At 53.6% G+C, this 22,814-nt stretch overlaps 2 protein-coding genes across 9 annotated transcripts in view; one reads left to right on the forward strand and one right to left on the reverse strand.

The window, feature by feature from the left end:
• The window catches only part of MLXIPL (MLX interacting protein like), a 39,345-nt gene extending 27,652 nt beyond the window's left edge, over nt 1-11,693 (reverse strand). The window contains 4 exon segments of the mRNA XM_053274834.1: nt 2,076-2,165; nt 2,848-2,930; nt 3,969-4,075; nt 11,202-11,693. Of these exon segments, the coding sequence (XP_053130809.1) occupies nt 2,076-2,165; nt 2,848-2,930; nt 3,969-4,075; nt 11,202-11,497 (576 nt within the window). The 5' untranslated portion in view covers nt 11,498-11,693.
• The window catches only part of STX1A (syntaxin 1A), a 100,073-nt gene that overhangs the window by 34,004 nt on the left and 43,255 nt on the right, over nt 1-22,814 (forward strand). For 4 of the 8 annotated variants that reach the window (XM_053274822.1, XM_053274823.1, XM_053274824.1 and 1 more), the window contains exon 1: nt 18,220-18,367. The exons of 3 other annotated variants lie outside the window; for them this stretch is intronic. In XM_053274822.1, the coding sequence (XP_053130797.1) occupies nt 18,338-18,367 (30 nt within the window). In that variant the 5' untranslated portion in view covers nt 18,220-18,337. Of the gene's footprint in view, nt 1-18,123; nt 18,368-22,814 lie in introns of those variants that run through there. One more of the 8 variants, XM_053274825.1, reaches the window with a different exon arrangement.

Genomic DNA, 22,814 nt, shown 5'->3' on the forward strand with positions numbered 1-22,814 from the left:
TGGCGAAACCAGGCGCTTGGCAGCCTGTGCAAAGATGGAATGAGCCATTAGGTGGCACTGCTGCTCCATCCAGGGTTTGGCAATGAACCCATGTGGGTTAGATCAACATGTGGGTGATATTATATCACGCCTTGGGCATCTCAGCTGGGTGAGCCCTTTGCTTCTTCACCCACCACCTGCGTGAGCGGCAAAGGGGCACCTGAGCTTGGCAAGGGGTGCCGACGAAACGTGGCTGGGCTAATGAGAGCCAGTGTGGTGCAGTGGTTAGAGTGCTGGACTAGGACCGGGGAGACACGAGTTCAAATCCCCATTCAGCCATGATACTAGCTGGGTGACTCTGGGCCAGTCACTTCTCTCTCAGCCTAGCCTACTTCACAGGGTTGTTGTGAGGAGAGAAACTTCAGTATGTAGTACACCGCTCTGGGCTCCTTGGAGAAAGAGTGGGATATAAATGTAATGATGATGATGATGATGATGATGATGATGTGGAACTCCAAAGCCGATGAAGTTTTAACAGAGGAAAGAGCAGCCGTTGATGGCTGAAGGGAGGGTGGAAGGACCATACGGAGAGAGCCCAGCTGGCTGAAAGCAAGAAACCCATTGGCCCAGCGTCCTGCCCCCAACAGGGGACAGCCAGAGACTTCTGGGAAGACGCAAGCGGGCATGCAGGGATGGGGCCGTTGCTCAGTGGTAGAGGAGGAGGTCCCAGGTTCCATCCTGGCAGCATCTCCAGGTAGGGCTGAGCAAGACTGGAACCTGGGAGAAGCCGCTGCCAGTCAGCGTAGACAGTAATGAGCTAGATGGACTAAGGGTTCGACTCGGTAGAAGGCAGCTTCCTCTGTTGCGGGGCTCTCGTCTGTTGTCCCCCTGCACTTGGTATTCAAAGGTACAGTGTCCCTGGATATGGAGGCTCAGTTTTAAGCACTGAGCACACGCAAGGCATGGCCTTCGAGCTGCTATGTGGGCCTGCCTGCAGTTTCTCTAGGGATGTGCGGACCGGTTCAAATTAGAACCGGTTTGAATCCGAACCAGGGTGGTTCGGCGGTTCGGATTTGAACCGAACCAGGGGGTGGTTCGATTCAAACCGGTTCAAACTGGTTTGGACACCCCAAAATTGGTAGGATGGTAGGTGGCACCCAGGGGTACCTGTCACCCAAACCCCAAAGCAATCGGACACTCATACGATTTTTTATGAATTTTTGAAAATTATTTTTATTTTTTTCTCATAGGATATAATGGGACTCCAACCAGCCCATTATTCCTTATTGTGGAGCACCCATGGGTGCCAACAACCATGCAAACCCTGAAGCAATAAGGGTTTAATTAGGATTGCAGCAAATGTATAGCTCCACATCGGGGGGAATGGGGTGTCGTAGAGTGGAGTGTGGTGGGTGCAATCCTAATTATTCTCTATGAGGAATTCAAAAATACTTTAACAATTCACCAATAATCAGAGGAGTGTCCAATTGCCTTGGGGTTTTGTGGGTGGTAGGCACCCCTGTCTGTCTACCACCCTCCCTGCTTTTGTGCCCCTAGGTGCTCCACAATAGGGGATATGGACTGGTCCGGGTCCCATTATACTCTGAGAAAAATAATTAAATATATTTCAAATATTCATAAAAAATCATAGGGGTGTCTTATTGCTTCAGGGTTTGCATGGTTGTTAGCACCCATGGGTGCTCCACCATAAGGAATAATGGGCTGGTTGAAGTCCCATTATATCCTATGAGAAAAAAATTAAAATAATTTTCAAAAATTCATAAAAAATCGTACGAGTGTCTGATTGCTTTGGGGTTTGGGTAACAGGTAACCCTGGGTGCCAGCTACCATCCTACAAATTTTGGGGTGTCCAAACTGGTTCAAATAGGTTCGAACCGGTTCAAATCTGAACCGAACCAGGGGGTGGTTTGAACAAAACCAAAACCGAACCACCCCCTCCTGGTTCGAACCCAAACCGAACTGGGCAAACCGGTTTTGTGCACATCCTTAAGTTTCTCTGTTCCCGGGAGGAATCCCACTAGTGCTCCTGTCTGGCCTCGTCTAACCCAGGGGCGGGAAGTGGGGAGAAACCTGACCCTCTTCTTGTAGTAGATCCGCCACTTGTGATACTCCTTCATCACCACCTCGATCCGTCGCTTCCAGTAGTTCCCCTCCAGGACGACAGCCTGAGAAGGAAAAGCACCCACATAGGGAGACATCCAGGACAACATTGCACGCGTGCGCGCGCACACACATGCCCCTCGGGCAAGAACACAATAAAAATATAACACAAGAAGACAACAACACAAGAAGAGAATAACACCATGCAAAATGAATGAAATTCACTTTAAAAACTAAACCCACTTAATATCAGATTTACAGACTGAAAACTTACTGGAACAAAGAATTAAAAACCTTTTAAAAACCTAAAAAAAAACCCAACTCCTCCCTAAAAAGATGAATTTCCAATGGCTTCATTCAGGGTGCCAGCCCTGCAGGTTCCTGAGTGCAAAGAGACACATTGGCTAGGATCCTGGTTAATCGCAAGGATCCTGGTTAAAAGGTTATTCACCAGGATTAGTGAGCCTAGTTGAGCTGATGGAGAGAACTGACCATCCTGGTCCAACCAGGATTTAATCAGGATTTTATCCTGGTTGGACCAGGTTCAGAGCAGTTTGATCAGGATGGCCCTGAAATTCTGGGGTCTCACAGGGCTAATGAAATCCACCAATCCTGAAAATCACCAGTCCTGATTGATGTGATTGATGTGATTGTGTGAACCCAGGCACAGTGAAGGGGAAGAGAGGCTCTGCCCTGGCCACCCCTCCAGACTTCAAGACAGATTCTGAAAACATTTGATGTACTCACTTCTGGCTTTCTGTGCTCATCTGCCTCGGAGCCGTCCAGGGGGGTGATGAATCCACACACGGGGCTTTTCCTGCGTTCCACATCTGTGGCAGAGAAGAGGGTTGTCAGATTCTGGCTTTCCAAATCCGGGTGCCTAATTTGCATATTATGTAAATTGGCTGGGAAATTATTTCTGAGCAGAAGAGCGACTGCACGCTTTGCTCCATAACTCCGCTTCTACAAGAGCTGGAGCTTAGCTTAAAAAAAAAAAGTTTTTTAAAAATGAAATCTGAAATCTGGGCGAATCTGGGTGAGAGGCTCAAAATCCAGGTGGGACCTGAAATTCCGGGAGGCGTGGCAACTCTAGCAGTGAAGAACTCATCAGGGCAAGGGTCCCGGACCCTTGCTTTTAGGCCTCCAGTCTCTTCCACCCTGCAAAAGTTTGCTTCCACAAAACCCCTTTTCTCTGGAGCGACCATGCTTCCTTCACTCCACCCCTTTAGGAAGGAGAAAATCTCGGTATGTCTGAATTTAACGGGTCCTCCCAGGTCCTGTACTGAGGGCACACAGTACAGCCACTTTGCTGAAGCTAAGCAGGTCTTGGTGTGGGCACTGCCTGGATGGGAGACCCATGTATGCCAACTTTGGGGATGGGGCATAGGTAGCATGCCTCTGCTTGGTGTGCCGAAGGTCCCAGGTTCAATCCCTGAGAGCATCTCCAGGTCGGCCTGGGAGAGACTCCTGCCTGAAGCCTTGGACCGCTGCTGCCAGTCAGTGTAGGCAATACTGAGCTGGATGGACCAGGGGTCCAACTCAGTAGTCAGCCGCTTCCTGCGTCCCTGCTGCTTGGAGAAAACAAAACAAAACCTCATCCCATTCTGCATGCAAGGCAGTTCCTTTCAGCTCTGGCTGTGATGGCACCCCTGACCGTCACCCCAGGGATTCCCAGATGTTGTGGACTACAACTCCCAGAACCCCCAGCTGTAAGGGCTTTTGCTTGGGGATTCTGGGAGTTGTAGTCAACGACATCTGGGAATCCCTGTGAGAGGGAACACTGCCTGAGACCTGCCCCCCATACCCAGGGCTGCCCCCCCCCGGCAACTCTCACCTCGCCCCCAATCTCCCCCAGCCCCAGAGCTTACACTGGATGTACCACGCTCTCCAAATGGCGTTGTTGAGACGGATCTTGTCCCGCCAGAGTAGCCGCAGGCCCTTGAAGTTCTTCCACTTGGGAGACACCAGCTTCCCACTGAAATGACAAGCGACAGGGGGTGAGCGAGCACATGGAGGTCTCCCATTGACTGGGGGTGGTGAGAAATGTCCCTCAGCCCCTGAGTGGGGGGGGGCATCAGCTGCGTGACAGCTCGCTCTTCACTCTCCCCTTTCCGCCTCCCCAACTTCCTGGCACGCTGTGGGCTCCTGACGTTCGGATTAAAAGGGGCTTGGACAAATCCACAGAGGAGGACAGGGCTATCAGTGGCTACCATTAGCCATCACAACCATTAGCCATCGACCGGCCTGGCCACAAAATTGTCTAAGCCTCTCTTAATGCCATCCAAGCTGGTGGCTGCCGCCGCATCCAATGGCAGAGAATTCCATAGCTTAATCCTGTGCGGTGTGAAGAGCCGCCAAGAGACATGAGTTTGGGAGGGGTATAAATTTGATTAAATAGATAAATAAATACTAGTCTGGTGGCTGTGGGCTACCTCCAGCCTCAGAGGCAGGATATCTCCAAATCCCAATTGCAGGGGAACAGCAGGGGTGAGGGCCTGCACATACCTCTTGCCTGTGGGCTCCCCAGAGGCATCCGGTGGGCCGCTGTGAGAAACAGGATGCTTGACTGGATATAGGCTTTGGGCCTGATCCAGCAGGGCTGTTTTTATGTCCTTATCTGAGAACCCTTCTCAGCTTCCAGTAAGGCAGATCCTCTCCAAGGAGGGGGGGAGTGTCAGGCAGCATCCCTCCCTCCCTCCCTCCTCTCCTCCTGACTGGCGGGTTAGTGCTCCAGTTTAGCCTGCCCCTCCCTCAGCCTGACTGGCCGGCTCAACAGTGGAGGAAATGTCACTGGCGATGGGCTAACCCGTCATAAGGAAAGGAGGAGGGAGAGACGCTGCCTGACATGCCTCCTCACCTCCGAAAGCCGAACAGATCTTCAGTTAAAGGCTCAGAGGCACCCTTTTTGAATCCTGCCCTCATTACAACAAAGGGAAGGGAAGGCGCAGAAGGCAGGGGTCCATTTTCGCCTTTTGCCCCACGACCCTCCTGCAGCAGAGGTTGGGACTGGGCATTCTCGCAGATCCGGGTCCGAGCCTGTCTTTACCGTCGCTCCAGCGAAAAGCTCTCCAGCTCCTTTTAAAAAGCGCTACGGAAGCGAGCGCTAATTCAAGGGATGGGTGAAAACCAGCTCCAGCGATTCCTTCCCTCCCCCGTAACCAGGGACCCAGGCAAAGTTGGCCGGGTGTTTGTTCTGCAGTTTGCAGGGGCTGCCTAATGAGGCCCAGCGCACGCATGGCCGCTAATCTGTGTGCTCAGCCCCACAAAGCAATCCCTCGTCACCTTCCGGATGGGGAAGCAGGTAAACACCAGCTGGGCTGGAAAGCCTTAGAAAACAGAGCCTGAGCGTTGATGGAGGAGGCCGGGAATGGGTTTTTGAAAGGAGAGGCAGTGGGGTATCATGGAGACTTGGGTTCAAATCCTCACGCAGCCATGATGCTGGAGGTGCTTGGCACCAGACACAAGGAGGAATCTTGTGGCAGCTTGAAAGAACATAAGAGTCCTGCTGGTTGAGGTCCAAGGCCTATCTGGGTCAGCCTCCTGTTCCCCACAGTGGCCCACCAGATGCCTCTGGGGAGCTCACAAGCAGGAGATGAAGGCGTGCCCCCTCTCCTGCTGTGGCTCCCCTGCAGCTGGGATTCGGAGGAGGCATCCTGCCTCTAGCCATCACAACCATTAGCCATCGACTGGCCTGGCCACCTAATTCTGCACAGACTGGCAGCAGCTTCTCCAAGGTTGCAGGCAGGAGTCTCTCCCAGCCCTACGGTGAGATGCTGCCAGGGACTGAACTTGGGACCTTCTGCATGCAAAGTAGATGCTCTTCCACTGAGCTGAGGCCCCATCCCCGAAGCTGAATATCTCACCATGCTCGCGTGTAGCCACCCATCCAAATGCAAACCGAGGGAGACCCTGCTTAGCAAAGGTGGCCTTTCTTGCTTGCTACCACAAGACCAGCTCCCCCCACCAAAGAACATAGGAAGCTGCCTTACGCGGAGTCAGAACACTGGTCCATCTCGCTCAGGATCGTCGACACGGACCGGCAGCGTCTCTCCAAGGTTTCAGGCAAGAGTTCCTCCCAGCCCTGCTTGGAGAGGGATTGAACCTGGGACAGTCTGTGTGCAAATCAAGGTGATGCTGAGCTGAATGGTGGAGGGGGAGTGGGCTAGGAGGGGCTCTGCTGCCCACAGTCAGGCAGAGACGTGGGGCTGGGCCGCTGGAGGGAGTGGAGGCCTCCTGGACGTTAAGGCCCCTTCTCTGCTGTCAGCAGGGGATTTGGAATCTTGGCCCCGATCCAGAGTAAACGCTCTGCCAAGTGCCAAGCGCCGGGCGAGCCACCCAAGGCCATCTTGCTCTCCTCACGCAGTGGGGAAGACTCTACTCTCTTTAAAGGGGACGCCGGCAGCAAGCCTCTGGGATGCCCAGTACAAGACGGAGCCATGGGAATGCAGCTTGACACACACACACCCATGGTGGAGACCAAGTGGCTGGGCAGGGCGCTTGGAAGCCCCCCAGCCTGAAGCCCCGTCTCTGCCAGGGACTCATTCTGGGAGGCGTAGACGGCCCTCTTCTGCAGCTCGTGGCTGCTCCTTCCTGCTCGAAGCAGCGGGCTGGACTAGAAGACCTTCAGGGTCCCTTCCGGCGTTCAAAGGCTAGGAGTCTACCGCCTTCCCTAGACTCCCGTCAGCGGAAGCACTCCGTCTTCCTGGCTTAAAAGGGGAGGGACCACTTCAGAAGACCAGCCCGAGATGCTGGAATAATCCATCCCGGCGCGGGTGAACCGCATTTTTAAAAGCCGGTGTGTGAACGGGCCTTGCTTCATCACTAGGTGCAGGCTCAAGAGGTGATCCCTGAGGGATTCTTTGAGCCTGGACATCCGCAAGAGGCTGGTGCCAGACTCACGTCCTCCAACACTGACCCCTTTGAAGCCTGGGTGCTGTGGCTGCCATTACTTGTTAGGTAAAGGAATGGCACTCTGCACGTGCTCCGAGGGACCGTTGGCCTCGCGGCCAATTCCCTCCAGTCCAGAGGTTCTCATAAGAACACAAGAACAGCCCGGCTGGATCAGGCCCAAGAAGGCACATCTAGCCCAGCATCCCGTTTCGCACAGTGGCCCACCAGATGCCACTGGAAGCAACAGGCAGGAGTTGGATCCCTAGGCACTGTTGGACTACAACACCCATTGCCCCCTGCCACTCTGCATGTGCTCCGAGGGACCATTTATGCCCCTCGCCACTCTGCACATGCTCCTAGGGACCACTTACCGCTCCCAAGGCCAATTCCCTGCAGTCCAGGGGCTCTCAACCTTGGACCCCCAGACATTGTTGGACTACATCTCCCGTCACCCCCGCCACATTCCAATGCCAATCCCTTGTATTCCAGGAGTTCTCAAGCCTGGGTCCCCGGACATCATTGGACTACTGCTCCCATCACCCCCTGCTACAAAGTGGCCGGGAGTGATGGGAATCGTAGTCCACCGGGGGACCCAAGGTTGAGAACCCATGCTGTAGTCCAAGTTAGCCGCAGCCTGGCTAAAAATTAAACCAGAGCGCCATTAACCCTTTTGTGGCCCGGGGGAAAGGAAGTGGCGACCGAGTGCATCCCGAGGCATCCGACCGTGAACAGCGTGGAGGGAGGCCGGGGAGAAGAGCCCGACTGCTTGAATATGACGCTGCAGACTTATCAGGGCTGAACTTTGCCCACAGCAAAGGTCCTGATCCTCCTTCAAGATCTTGGCTAAGCTAATTGCGATGCATGCTCAGGATCCTGCGCCCACTAATCATCTCCCCAGCAACTTAAAATAAAGTTGTGCCGTCGAGTCGATTTCAACTCCTGGTGCCCACAGAGCCCTGTGGTTGTCTTTGGTAGAATACAGGAGGGGTTGACCATTGCCTCCTTTCACGCAGTATGAGATGATGCCTTTCAGCGTCTTCCAATACTGCAGCTGCCCGATAGAGGTGTTTACCAGTGGGGATTCGAACCGGCAACCTCTTGCTCCCCAAAAGACACAGTCCTCAGGCTCATTGCCCCTCAGCCCCGCGGAAACAGCTAGCCCCGTCAGCCGCGCTCTCTCTCCGGAAGACAAAGTGCCTGCCTCGGCATTTGTTTCTCAAAATAAATGGTCTCCGACTGGGTTTCCACACTGACTGTTGGGGGTCTATAAGTGGCTACTAGTCTGGTGGCTGTGGGCCACCTCCTGCCTCCGAGGGAGGATGCCTCTCAATCCCAGTTGCAGGGGAGCAACAGCAGCAGGAGAGAGGGCATGCACATACCTCTTGCCTGTGGGCTCCCCAGAGGCATCTGGTGGGCCACTGTGAGAAACAGGAACTGGACTAGATGGGTCTGCTTGGGCCTGATCCAACAGGGCTGTTCTTATGCTCTCACAGCAGCATCTTTTCATCTCTGAAGTGTCCGGGCTTTGCCCCCCCATAACAGACTGGGGAACTCTCTCCCAAGGAATCCTCAAACCAGTGCCTGTGTGGCTCGTGGAAGCCAGGGCCCCACACTTCTTAGCTGAGGGGGGCGCGGTAGTGAGAATCCTGCCACAGGAATTCCATTGCCTGCCCCCCCACTCCCCCACCACCAAGAAGGATGTAGATACCTTGCTAGTTAGCAAACTGAAAACTAGGATCTGGAGCCAGCCACTGGGCCTCTGAGCATGAGCCTCACCCGTTTGTTTGTTTGTTTGTTTGTTTGTTTGTTTGTTTGTTTGTTTAAACCACCCCATCCAGAGGCTCTGGACAGTGTACAACTAGTTTAAAAAACATAAAAACAAACATCATTTAGAACACAACACTTGAAACCCTATAAAAACCAATTTTAACGCAATTTAAAACCCAATAAAATGCTTAAAAATAATGTTGAAACCTTGGAAGGCCAGGCCAAACAAGTCAGCCTTCAGGGCTCTCTCTCTTAAAGGCCAGCATCATCACTCGTCCGAGGTATCCTGCCTCTCTATCTAGGGGTTCCTTCTAGCTATCACGGCGGTTGGGAGCCCTGTATTCCGTTATTGCACTGAATGATTCTGAACAGTAATGAGTAGCATCAACATCCTGTGGCAATGAATTCCATAAGCTAACCATGCACTAAGTGAAGGGGCACCTTGATTTGCACTGAAGCTCCTGCCTAATCAATTTAGATAGCGCACTCTTCAACCTGTCGCATCTGGATGGACAGTGAATCCGTTCCAGCTCTAGGTGCTATTTCTTAGGAGAAGATGGGATGGGGCTATAACCCGAAGCATCTGCTTGGCACGCAGAGGGTCCCCACTTATATCCCCTGGCAGCATCTCCAGGTACGGCTGGGAAGGACCCGTTTGGAACCTTGGAGAGCCGCTGCCAGTCAGAGCGGACCATACTGAGAGAGCTGCTGCCAGTCAGAGCAGGCAGTGCTGAGCCAGATGGGCCACGGGTCTGATGCAGAAGGCAGCTTGCTCTGTACAGCAAAAAGCAAGCGGGGGGAGTGTCCAGCAATTGCATTTTGGCAAGAGACTGAGCACCATGGGGGTCCTTCCAGGATTTCTATGTCCGGATTCGCCTGCTCTGGGGCCGCCCCGCTGGACAAAGTAAACAGGTTTTTGAGAACAGCATTTTCCGGAAATCAACAGCCTCGGGGAGGTGGGAGGGAGCCGCCATGCCCTTGTTCCCCTTCCAGCATCAGCAGACCGATCACACTTCTACCATCTCCCCAATCCACCCTCAAGGGCAGAAAATGCACTCTAAACACAGTGGCTTCATCTGCATTAACAGCCCTCAGTAAACCTATATCCACAATGAACCTGCCAAACTCGTCCCCTTTGCTAAGCAGGGTTTGCTTTGGTTTGCATTTGGATGGGAGACAACATGCAAGCACTGTCTGCTGTAAGTTGTCGGCCTTACGGGATGGGGCTGTTCTGCACACAGAAGGGCCCCGGTTCAGTCCCTGGCAGCATCTCCAGGTAGGCCTGGGAGAGACTCCTGCCTGGAACCTTGGAGAGCTGCTGCCAGTCAGAGCAGACAATCCTGAACTAGAAGGAGCAAAGGTCTGACTCAGTATGGCAACAACGCCCTATGTTCCTACATTCCGATGCTCCTAAGGTTCCAGGTTCGGTCCCTTGCAACATCTCCCAGTAGGGCTTGGAAGGACTCCTGCCTGAAACCTGGGAAAAGCCGCTGCCAGTCCGTGTAGGCAGTCCGGAGCTAGACGGACCAAATGTCAGACTCAGTATAAGGCAGCTTCCTATGTTCCTGGCATGATAGGAGGGCTATTTCCCCATCCATCTCCATCAATCAGTAATCATTCACCCGATTACTGACCAATGAGTGTCGTCAGGACACTGCTTCTGCACCTCACAGCCACTGAGAGACCTATCCTCTGTCCCGGCATTTAATGGTTTGGAGAAGTAATTCATGCTGGCATCCTTCACAACATCCTGTGGCATGGAATCCCAACCGATAATCATGCACTCAGTAAAGTAGCTCTTTGGCCTTTCCAGAACTGTCTAACTAGCCACTGCTGGAGACAGAAAACTGGGCTAGAGGGCCGATCTAATCCCACAAGCTGCTTCTTCTGCAGACAGAGGCCAGATGTCACTGTGAGGGGCCCCGAGGCCGAAGCAAGGCGAAATGTCGAATATCACCCGTGTAGATTTAAGATTTTGAAGTGGGGGAGATCGCACTCCAGTTTGTTCTCATAACCCTTCCCAGCTGCCCCATAGCCTTCTCCAGTGCCAGGCCCCCAAGCCAGCTTCTGCCTGCCCCTCAGGGACTGTAGATGCTCACCTTTCCCCTAGTTGGGAGTTTCAAGGAATTGCTAAAGAAAGCTGAAATTTGGAAGGAAGAGACAGTGAAAAGCAGTGAAAGTTCACACTTGGTTATGACTACAGAGGCAGGATGATGACATTCTGATGGGAGATGCCAGATCGTTCAATCACACCAGAGCTGCCCAAGCGTCTGGATCCCGACCCGCAGGATAAATCCAGCCCTGCCTCCCATCGTTGGTCTCCTTCGCGAAATTAGTCCTGCACAGCAACTGCAGAACGTCCAGGCTTCCCCCATGCCCCACAGAACTAGCAAGAAAAAGCGTGGCAGCGGCGGCTGTGGCCAGGGGGTCAATCACAGACTCACCTGTACGCCAGGCTCATGCACTCAAAGGGCCGTGTGAGGGTGGGGTCGATGCTTGGCGGATCGGGGGGTTCCGGCTCGGCCCGGTGGTGGCGCCGACGGGGGACTGAATCGCTGTGCGGAGATGAGACCATGAAGTGTCCGCTGTGTATGACTTGGGAGCAGGCTGGGTAGCTGGTGCCAGGCCAGGCGTTGCTGGAGACTGGACCGTCCGAATCGGAATCCGTATCGGAGTCGGGTTGTGACCCCATCGGAGGCTCCAGGTACGGTCCAGACAGCCCTGGTTGGGTTGTAGCCATGCTGGGCACTGTGGGAGAGGCCAGAGGGCCCCTTTCGACCTAGCTGTCAATGCCCATGCCAGGCTCCATGCAGGTATCACCCGCCGCGCACACGTGTGGCTCGCCACGCCACACCTTAGTTAGCACACGACCGGCCACCCTCCCGTCACCCTGAGGCTGTCCCCTCCTCTGCTCCGACGGTGACACCCGGCAGCTGCATTTATAGAGCCTTCTAGGCCCCGCCTCCCAGGGGGCAGGCCCAAAGAGTTGTGGGGGAGAAGTTAATGTTTCATGTGCTGACAAGTGGTGCGATCCCACAGAGGCGGGAGCTTCCAGGAGGACAGCTACCACCACTTCCAGTCTGGGTTGCCAACGGTTTGATCCGGGTCCGCAGCTGTCCCTTTGACGGCGCAGGCGACACATCTGGCCTCCCTGCCGTGGCCAGAAGCGGGCGGAGGCTGTGAAAGGCTGCCGAGGGGGTTTGTCCCAGTCAGTTGGCAACGCTCCCCTGTCTGCCCTCCGGTTGTCGCGAAGGGGGAGGCCGGGTCCTCCCCAGACACACTCGCAGTGCGTTGCCAGCAAAGCCTTGTTTGTCTTGGCTGAAGGCTGCTGGGAGCAAATGCAGGAGAGAACATTCTCCACTGTGTGTTTACCCAGCCTTAATGGACCCGGCTCTCTCCCAGCATTTCCCAGCAAGCAAACACAGATCAAGAGCATGAAAAAGCAGCCGGATCGGAGCAACCCGTGGGCCACTCCACACGAATCGACACAGAAAAGCCCCTGCCGCCTCGGACAAGCTGCATTGGCAGGAAACACTCCTTCCATCCTGCAGTAGCTGGAGGTGGATGGAGTTTGCAGATGGCAACCCCCCCGGGAGGTAGGAGGGTCAAACAGGAATGGCACTCGGGGGGGGCTTCCCAAAAGGAGGAGTCGCAGGGGGCCCACTTCCAATTTTTAAATGTTATTTTAAATTTTGTATACTGCCTAGAGATGGCTGCTTAAAAATACAATAAATACATGAATAATATGTGGGGCACAGCTTGCCTGCCCATAAATGCCCTTTGCCCCCACCCCTTTTTTAAAAAGTTTAAAATCACCAGAAAGAGGCCCTCAGCCTGTGGTTACAAAACATTCAACATATAACCCTCTACAAGGCCATGCTTGATTTGTATTCTTAAACCAATACATGACCTTCTTCCCAAACGCGAATGAATGGTGTTGTCCCCACCTGTCCCATCATGTTTGCGGTTCAAAACCAATAATAGATCCTGCCACATCGTAATAAAAGATTGGGACGGCATGGCACCTTTTCGAACCTTTAAAGAATAAGTCTGTCTTTCGGCTGCGGCAAGAGACCGGGGTCTGTTGTACCAGTCCTTTAGGGATCACTCTCCATCTTTCCAGTTGGCCATGATTAATCTAGCTGTATAGCATAGTCAAGGCAAAGTTGTGCCGTTGAGTCGGTGTCGAGTCATGGCGCCCACAGAGCCCTGGGGTTGTCTTTGGTAGCATACAGGAGTGGTTGACCATGGCCTCCTCCCGCACAGTATGAGATGATGCCTTTCAGCATCTTCCTAGATCACTGCTGCCCGATAGAGGGGTTTCCCATAGTCTGGGAAACAGCCAGCAGGGATTCGAACCGGCAACCTTTGGCTTGCTAGTCGTTATTTCCATAGCCTGCCCTAAAGGGGAAGGTCCCTTGAGAAGAAGCGATTTCAGGAAGCAATTAATTAGGAAGCAACAACATCCAGTGAAAGTGAGACCTTTCAAACTTTGTTGGCTGGCTGGCTTGGGGGACTCGTAGCCAAAGTGAAATTGACCAGATCACTTTCAGTTTTGCTTTGGGGATTTTGCAGCCAAGGTGAAATTGACCAGATTCCCCCCCACTTCAATGCCCGTGTTCTAGCATTATTTTCCTCTCTAAGGCAACAATTATTTTCCTCTCTAAGGCTGATTCAGACCAGCGGGGACTGGTGACTGGGTGGGCAACAAGCTGGGCAGGTGATGGGCGGAGGCAAAGTGGGCCTCTGTGCTCCGCTCTCCATTTTTTAGCGTAGTTTCCAGTAGGCTTATGAGATCATTCGGCATTCCATGTGTCTCTCTGTGTGTCAGTATGAACCAAACTGGGTACAGTTGTAGGGGTACCTCAACGGCGTAGTTTGTGATGTTGTCATCTACCCCAGTCCAAGATGGCAGGCGCATGATGGGCTGACTTGTGGACTGTCTAACCCAGTTGAACCAATTTGGTTCCGTTGTAGTGAGTGACACACAGTGACACCTCAGTGGCATAGTTTGTGTTGATGCCATCCACCCTGATTCAAGATGGCAGACAGGTGAATGTTTGAGGTGCAAGTGGGAACCGTTTTGGACCAAATTTGGTACAGTTGTGGAGACACACTGTATTTCATCCTGTGCTGGTCTTTGACTGTAATAAAGATGATTGATTGGTTGGATTGATTGATTGATTGATTGTAGGGACACACAGGGACACTGCAGATGCAGAGTTTGTAATGTTGTCATCCACCCCGATTCAAGATGGTGGACACGGAAACATTTGAGGTGCCAATGGGTTAACTTGTCAACCACCTAACCAATTTGAACCAAATTTGCTACAGTTGTAGGGACACGTAGGGATGCCCCAATGGCATCATTTGTGATGATGTCATTCGCCCTGATTCAAGATGGCGGACACATAAACTTTTGAGGTGCAATTGGGCTAACTTGTGAAGTGCCTAGCAGATTTGAACCCAATTCAAGATGGCAGATATGTGAACTTTTAGGCGCAAGTAACCGATTTGGACCAAATTTGGTACAGTTGTAGTGAGTGACACACAGGGACTCCTCAGTGGTGTCGTTTGCGATGATGTGATCCACCCCAACCTGGGACGGACTGGCACGTTCCGAGTCACGAGCTCCACCTAGAGGCTGGTGTCAGTTTAATTTGGCCCCTAGGAGCCTTGTGCTATTCACAGAAGGGGTGAGTATAGAATGTTCACAGTCGGCACAGCAGAGGGGGGAGAAGTCGAATCGGAAGGTGAGGCTTCTGATCAGAGGCTGAGGTGGCGCTCTGCTTCTCAGTGGGAAAGCTTCGCACTGGACTCGTTCACTGAGGACAGCAACAGGGAGCAGTTTGGGGCTCCATGCTGCTGCCAGTCTGGCTAGACAGTCCTCAGCTAGATGGACCAAGGGTCTGACTCAGTAGAAGGCAGCTTCCTATGTTCCACCAGACCTCTCTGGACTCAGTGGAGGTTGTGGGGAAGTACTATTGGTTTCACCATTGAGGAAACTAGGGAGGAAAACTGGTCTTGTGGTCACAAGCATGAATTGTCCCCTTTGCTAAGCAGGGTCTGCCCTGGTTTGCATTTGAATGGGAGAATCCATGTGCGAGCAGCACTGTAAGATATTCCCTTTAGTAGATGGTGCCGCTCTGGGAAGAGCGCCTGCAGGCAGAAGGTCCCAAGTCCCTTCCCTGGCAGCATCTCCAAGCAGGGCTGAGGGAGATCTCTGCTTGTAACCTTGGAGAAGCCGCTGCCGGTCTGTGTAGACAATGCTGAGCCAGATGGACCAAGGATCTGACTCAGTATATGGCAGCTTCCTCTGTCCCACCAGACCTCTCTGGATTCAGGGGAGCTTGTGGGGAAGCCGTGGCCGTTTCTCAGGGCCTCTCTGGACTGGGGCAGTTACCAGATATTAGGGTTGCCGGATTCTGGCTTTCCAAATCCAGGTGCCTAATTTGCATATAATTTCTGAGCAGAAGAGGGACTGCACGTTTTGCTCCATAACTCCACTTCTACAAGGTCTAGAGCTTAGCTTTTCTTCTTCTTCTCTTTTTAAAATGAAATCTGAAATCTGGGAGAATCTGGGTGGGCAAAGCAATCTGGGTGAGATGCTTAAAATCTGGGGGAAACCCGGAATTTCCGGGGGACATGGCAACTCTGCCCGTGAAAAATAATGGCCCTGGCAGCATGCACGTCCCTCCTCACCTGGGATTTTGACCATCATAAACGGTGGCCACCGGCCCATCGCCGTATCTCAAGGCCTCCCAGTGCGCTGCCGAGACCCAGCTGGGGAGGCAGACCAACCCCCCTCCCCGCCCGGGGCAGAGGAAAACAGATGGCAGGCAGAAGCACAATGGAGAGAGAGGAGGGGGGCAGCCCTCCAGAGCAGCTGTGGGTGTGATGCAAAGGATGTTTTGTCAGCGGGGCACAATGGCCCTGTCACCTTGGCGAGGGCGGGGCACTGAAGGGGCCTCCTCCTCCAGCTATCATTAAAGGCTGCGTTGCTATGGCGCCCCGTGGAGGCAGACCCCTGGCGAGGCAGCCGTGGGGTGCACATCAGCAGGAGACAAAAGGGCTGACTTGGCACAGACCGGGCCTAAAAATACACCCTGGGCACTGGGGTGGCCGTCTGCGGCCTTCTCTCTCCCAAGCATGGGCCTCAGGGTACAGTGGAGGTCCAGGCATGAGGTGGGCAGGTTCGCTTAGGAACAGAGGAAGCTGCTGTTTACAGAGTCAGACCCTTGGTCCATCTGGCCCAGCATTGTCTGCACAGACCGGCAGTGACATCTCCAGGATTGCGGCAGGAATCTCTCTCAGCCCAATCTTGGAGATGCTGCCAGGGAGGGAACTTGCAGCCTTCTGCTCTTCCCAGAGCAGCTCCATCCTCTAAGAGGGGAATCTCTTTCAGTACTCACACATCAAGTCTCCCATTCAAATGCAAACCGTGGCAGATCCAAAGCAGACAAGTCATGCTGGCTACCACAAGACCAGCTCTCCTCTCTGGTGTTGCTCCATGGATGGAAATCTTGGCTAGCCAAGGAAGAAAAAGAGATGGAGCCAGTGGGGATGGGAGAAGGGGGAGGGCGGGTTTGCCCTGAGGATGGCAGCAAGAAGGAGAAGCTGCCAAAAGCTCATCCACTCAGGAATGACCATGGCAAGAGCAGAGGAGGAGGTGATCTGCATGGATCCCACAGGATTGCTTGCTATCTCCTCCAAGCCCAGCAGGGGGCAGCAGCTATTAAGCCCAGCAAGGGGCTACATTTTAGGCTACATTTTACATAACTTTTACAGCAAAGTTACCCTATACAGCAGGGTTACTACGTTCCCTATATCAGGGATTCCCAGTTGTTGTTGTTGAACACAACTCCCATCATCCACAATGAAAGGCCCTTGCTGCTGAGGATGATGAGAATTGTAGTCAATAACAGCTGGGAGCTTCTGTTACAAGCACCACTGGTAATAAAATGGGCATGAGCCAGAGATAAACCTCAGCGTGGAGCTCTGAAAACCTTCACCCGACCATTGCTGCTGCTCAAACTGGCAGCAAAAAGCAGAAGAGCGGGCCAGGGTGGGGTTTTCCAGGTCAGTTGGCAACCCAGTGTGTTAATGGTGCCTTGGGGAACTGTTGAACAGTGGTATACAAATTGCACCAATTAATAAAGTCACAGGATCCGGGGTGGGGGGAGAGGAAACTCTCTCTTTCTTCCCCCTCAGTTGAACCTTAGATTCTTAGCAGTTTGGGGCCATATCCTGCCTTTTTCAATTTTGCTTTGACTGTAAACTGCTCTGTACATGATGGCACAGCATCTATAAACACAGCATATTAATAACAACACACAGGGCACATAACCAACAGATGTTTATTAATACACACATTAATTCAGTACGTACAAATGTAATCATAATTATGGTCCTAATGTGAGTTCTCTCCTCCATCTTAATTACCTAGTCCACACACACCTTCCACACCAATCCTGCCCGGCTGACTCCAAAGGAAGCCACACACGGCGTCTACTACCAGGGATAGCACAGCTCAGGCGGCAGCCTTCTCTCGCCCTCCCCAGTGTGCCTCTGAGCATGTCCAGAGTGCTTTGGGACCAGGCCACAGACAGGAACATAGGAAGCTGCCTTATACCACTAGTCCATCTAGGGCAGGATTCTCTGCACTGATTGGAGGCGGCTCTCTGTGGTTTCTGGCAGGGCTCTACCCTTTAGATGCTCCCAGGGAATGAACCCCTCCTAACTGAGCAAAGAGACCCCTCTTAAAGTGGCGATTCTCTGATATATAGCAGGGGGAGAGCAACTGGCTCTCCATCCCCAGCACAGCATCCCTCCAGTGGCTGTTGCTGCTCTTCTTTTTAAAGGGTGTGAGGCTTACACTGTGAGCCCTTTGGGGACAGGCAACCGTCTCGTTTAGGCATTTCCCTATGAAAACCGCTTTGAGAACTTGGGTTGAAGAGCGGCATATAAAATAGTCCGCTTCGTCGTTATCGAACCTGGGACCTTCTGCGTGCAAAGCAGAGGCTCTACGCCCAAGTTTCGGGCCCTCCCCGGGCAGATCTCGGCCCTTGATACATAGGAAGCTTAGCTGCCCTTCTCGGAGTCGGGCCCTTAGTCTCTCGGGGGCAGTCAGGGTTGCCTGCGCGGACTGGCAGCGGCTCTCCTCCGCGGTTTCCGGCAGGGCAGGGGGTCCTCCGTCGCCCTGCTAGCCCTACCTGCCAGCAAAGCAGCCGCCCCGTCCGTCCCCGGGGGAGCAAGAGCAACCCCTCCTCCGGTGATGGGCTGAGGCGGGGAGGAGGCGGAGCCTGACTCCCGCAGGCCAGGAGGCGGGGCTGGGGCGGGGGTCGCTGCTGCTGCTGGGGCTGGCTGGCCTGTCTGGTGGGGGGCGCCCCCCACCCCTTCCTTCCGGGGCTGCCGCCGTCGGGTGGGAGGCTGCGAGGCCTGCGCTCCCTTCGGCTCCGGCGCATGTGCTGCCCGCCCCTTCCCTGCTGCTGCTCCTCCTCCCTTTCCGCCGCCTTCCATCCCTTCCCAGCCTCGATCGCGGCCGCCGGAGAGCCGAGCAGCCGCCGCCGCCGCCTTCGCCATGAAGGATCGGACGCAGGAGCTGCGCACGGTGAGTCCTCCTTTCCGCGCAGCCCCAGCACGGACGCCCCGTCGGGCTTGCCAGGAGGCGGCCGGGGGGGGGGCCCGCACAGATGTCCCACCCACCCCCCAATACAGGGGCAGGAGCGGGGAGAGGCCCCCCCCCGTGTCCTCCGCGCCGCGCTCGACTCTGCTCGCCCCGTCCAGGAGGAACCCAAGGCAGGCTCAAGGGGGCAAGGAAGGAAGGAAGCAAGGGGTTAAAAGATGGGGAGGTGGACGGAGCCCTGCCTTGCCCCTGCAGGGATCCACTCCGGGGGGTCCCGTCTGGCTTTCGGGGTGCGGGGGGGGCGTCCTTCTAAGGAGGGTGACTCCTGCCTCGTCTGCTCTGTGGAAAGGGAAGGGGCCCTCCACTCCGGAGTTTTTTTTGTGGGGGGGCTTGGCCAGGCTGTGCGGACCTTGTGGGGGGCACCAGGGGCAGTGGGGGGGGCGCTACCCTCCCTAGACTCGGGAGTAATTGCTCCCCCCCTTTCTTTTCCAGAAATCTCACATGGGTCACAGCTTGCCCACCCAGAATTGCACTTTGCCTCTTCTGTAGCCCCCTTCCTAGCCCCCTTGGATGCCACCACTGGGTGTATCTATGGAGCTGGAAGGAGACCCGAAAGATCAGGAGTGGGCATCTCCTTGTCTATATTTCAAATATTCAAGTGAAGTGGGAGGGGGGAGGGATTTGTGGTGCCCATGGTGGGCCTGGAGGGAAATTCTTGGGGGCTGCTTCCGTCTCCTTCATCTTTGCCTCTTTGTAGGGGGGGCAGCCTTCTTCTGGGGGTGGGGGGCAGACAAGCTGATGAGGGGCTTGCTGTGCATGCCTGGGCCCTGAAACTCTGGATGTGCATGCCGCTGCTCAGCAGTGTAGCCACTCGAAGGTGCCTCTGAGCCCGTGCAGAGTGCATTCCCTTGCCAGATCTGCAGGGCGGGCGTAACTCTGTTCCTGCCGGACTTCCAGATGGCGAATTCCCCTTGGCTGTTGTTGATTAAGGGCCCTTCAAGATGCAGGGTCACTTTTGTTAGACTGCGCATGTTTACTCAGAAGTCAATCTCGGTGGGTTCAGGGGAGCTTCCTTGCAGGGGGTTGCTGACTTCAGGTTTCCGGGTCTTGCTGACATGATGTCTCTCGTGCTCGGATCGACCCCGAGGGCCTGCTGAAGTGGGTTTCTGGCGCTATAACTTTTGAATGGTGACGTGTCCCCCCCCCCATCTTTATAATGGCTGTTTGCCCAGTGCAAATAGGTTTTTCTTTTATTCCCACGAATAACTAAGGGCAGCTGTGTGCTTCTCAGGCCTTGACATGGAACCTAGGAAGCTTCCACCTACTGAGTCAGGCCATATTCCTTCTAGCTCAGGATTGTCTGCACAGACTGGCAGCATCACTCCGAGGTTTCAGGCAGGGCAGGGGTCTTTCTTGGCCCGACCGAGAGATGCTGTCTCCTCTGTCTGACAGACTTCAGAAAACAAACGAGCCCTGAGGACTCCCATCGAAATGAAGGGGGAAAGTAAACCTTTCCCACTAATTTCAGCAAGAGTGCTTATGTGTAACTGAGTGTGGGTGTAAGCCAGTCGCTGAAGAAGCCTCTCTCCCTGATGCTTAAATTTGTGTGTTTATATGTTTGTGTGGACACAGACGCTTACTATTTTTTAAAGGCATGTAAGCCAGTGACTGCCCATCTTGTAAATGTAAGATTTAAATCTGCACACACACACACACACACACACACACACACACACACACGCCCCTACAGCTCTCTATGGGGGTCCCTGAGCTGAAGGTTTGTGACAGCAGGGGGCCACTTGTTTTTTTTTTTTAAAGGGCTGGGGACCCTGGGGCTAGATCAGGCCTGCTCAACTTTGCCCCCCCCCGCAGCTGTTTTTGGACTACGACTCCCATGATCCCCATCCACAGTGCCCAGTAGCCAGGGATTATGGTAGTTCTAGGCCAGGCATCCCCAAACTGCAGCCCTCCAGATGTTGCTGAACTACAATTCCCATCACCCCCAGCTACAATGTATTGTGGCTGGGATGATGGGAATTGTAGTTCAGCAACATCTGGAGGGCCGCAGTTTGGGGATGCCTGTTCTAGGCCAACATCTGCAGGAGGGCCAAAGTTGAGCAGGCCTGGTCTAGATGGTGGTCCCTAGATGTAGATTTGCAGGTAGAGAGCGGAACATTTTAGTTCAACAATTGCGGCTTTTTCTATAATCCAAGTTGTGTGTTCCTTGAGGCAAGGACCTGCCTTGCTTCCTTCCTGGTGCTTCAGGAAGAGTCAAGCCTTTAGATAATAGCATTGGAATCGAGTTTGGAAGGGAACTTGTGGGCAGTGTTCCTTCTGACAGGGATTCCCAGATGTTGTCAACAAAAGCCATTGCAGCTGGGGATTCTGGGAGTTGTAGTCAACATCTGGGAATCCCTGCTAGAGGGGACACTGCTCGGGGGTCCCGTAGTCTAACCCTCTGCTCAGCGCAGGAATCTGCTACAGCTTCTCTGGCAGACGGCCATCCAACCTCTGCTGGGAATCCTCCAGAGAAGGAGAGCTTTCATGAGGCAGATGGTTCCATGGTCCAACAGCTCTTCCAGTTAGGAAATGGTTCCTAATGTCTAGCCTAAATCTACTTCGTCATTTCAACCCCTTGGTTCTTGTCCAGCAATCAGGGTCAACAGCCTGCTCCTCTTCCCCTTCCAAAAGATGGTTGTAATCTCTCCCTTTGGTCTTCCGTATTTACCTGAATCCAAGACTCCCTCCCCCACCACAAGTCCTTTGATTTTAGAAATTGGGGAGTCATCTAAAATTCAGAGTCCTCTGCCTTTGGGGTAAATATAACCTGTATTTAATCTACATTTCTTAAGGGGGTTGTCTTCCATTCAGTGTAGTAAATGCAGCACATCTTGTACTCTGGATCCGGTGCCTCTGTTAATGCAGCGCAAGATCGTATTCGCCCTTTTCGCTGCTGCAGCACACGGCTGGCCTGTGTTCCGCTTGTGGTCAGCTAAGACACCAAGATCCCGTTTCCCCCATGTGCTGACGCGGTATAAGGCAGCTTCTTACGTTCCTGTGAACGGGGGCATCCTCTGGTTAAGTGATGGTGTTCTCATGAATAAATATTACCACTTGGCCAAGAGATTTTGCGTGTGCAGGACGCACCCCTGTGTGCTTCTCCACCCTGAGGCAGCCTTGAGTACAGCTCAGCAAATGAGGGCATTGATATAAGGAATTATTAACAGAAGGAATGACGAAGGGGACACCTCTACCACCACCACCATCTTGATCCTTGCAGGATTGTAGTACCCATTTCTCCTCTCTCGAAGGCCTCTCTGGGATTGGCCTCCTTAGCAATCTCGGCTGAGCCCTTCTCGGTTTTAGCATCGCCTCTGTGCGTGGCTTAGTTCCCGAGCAAGGAACTGCCTCGGAGGAGCTGGGCTCTGCATCGTAATGCATGCTCCGCATTTAAAAATTCAAACAGATAATCCTTCAGCTCCAGTGACGTGTCGAGAGTGTGGAGCGTTTTTTCAGTGGACCTAGACGAAATCCATCCTCCCAAGACATCCTCGTTGGGGGTTGAGTATCTGCTGCTGCTTCTCGGAACATCTTTACCCGCTAATTGGCTAGTTCACTCCGCCGCTAGGGCAAGCATCGTACCCAGCTCTGGGAGGGACCTAGGACGCTGCCTTCTCCCGAGTCTGACCATCGGTCTGTCTAGCTCAGTATTGCCTACACAGGCTGGCAGCGGCTTCTCCAAGGTTGCAGGCAGGTGTCTCTCCCAGCCCGATCTTGGAGATGCAACTTGGAACCTTCTGCATGCCAGTAGGCAGACGGATGCTCTTCTTCCACTGAGCTGTGGTCCCATCCCCTGAGGGGAAGATCTTCCAGCATGCTCAAACATTGTCTCCCATTCAAATGCAAACCAGAGTGGATCCTGCTTAGTGAAGGGGATCGTCCATGCTTGCGGCCACAAGACCAGCTCTGCTTCTTCTGGAGAGATGTGCGCCCCCCACAATTTTCAGTCACATGCGAGTGAAAATCAAGATGGGCCGTAAGGAGTTTGATCGTCTGCAACCCATCGGCTGGGTAGGGCAGCTTTTCCTCCTACTTTGTTCAAAAGCTGGGGGCTAGAATTTGGGGAGGGTCCCCTCATCCTGCCCAGCTGTCACTTAGCAGATGGTCACCCACCTCGCTTTTTACGGAGCCATTTTTGGAAGGCGGTCTATAAATCAAATAAATAAATAAAATAATACTCGTATACAACCAAAGATCCAGAGCATACAGAGCTTCCAAACCCTGGACGGGACACTAGGCAGTCAATGGTGGGGTTAACAAGACTATCCTCTCATCACTTTTGGACAGACATTTGGGAAACCCTTGCTGTTCCGTGTTTGAAGCCTGACGTCCATCGGGGCCAGTATTTGGAAGGTGGGCCAAGTGCTCCGCG

Source organism: Hemicordylus capensis, chromosome 12 (genome assembly GCF_027244095.1).
Source record: "Hemicordylus capensis ecotype Gifberg chromosome 12, rHemCap1.1.pri, whole genome shotgun sequence".
Taxonomy (NCBI): domain Eukaryota; kingdom Metazoa; phylum Chordata; class Lepidosauria; order Squamata; family Cordylidae; genus Hemicordylus; species Hemicordylus capensis.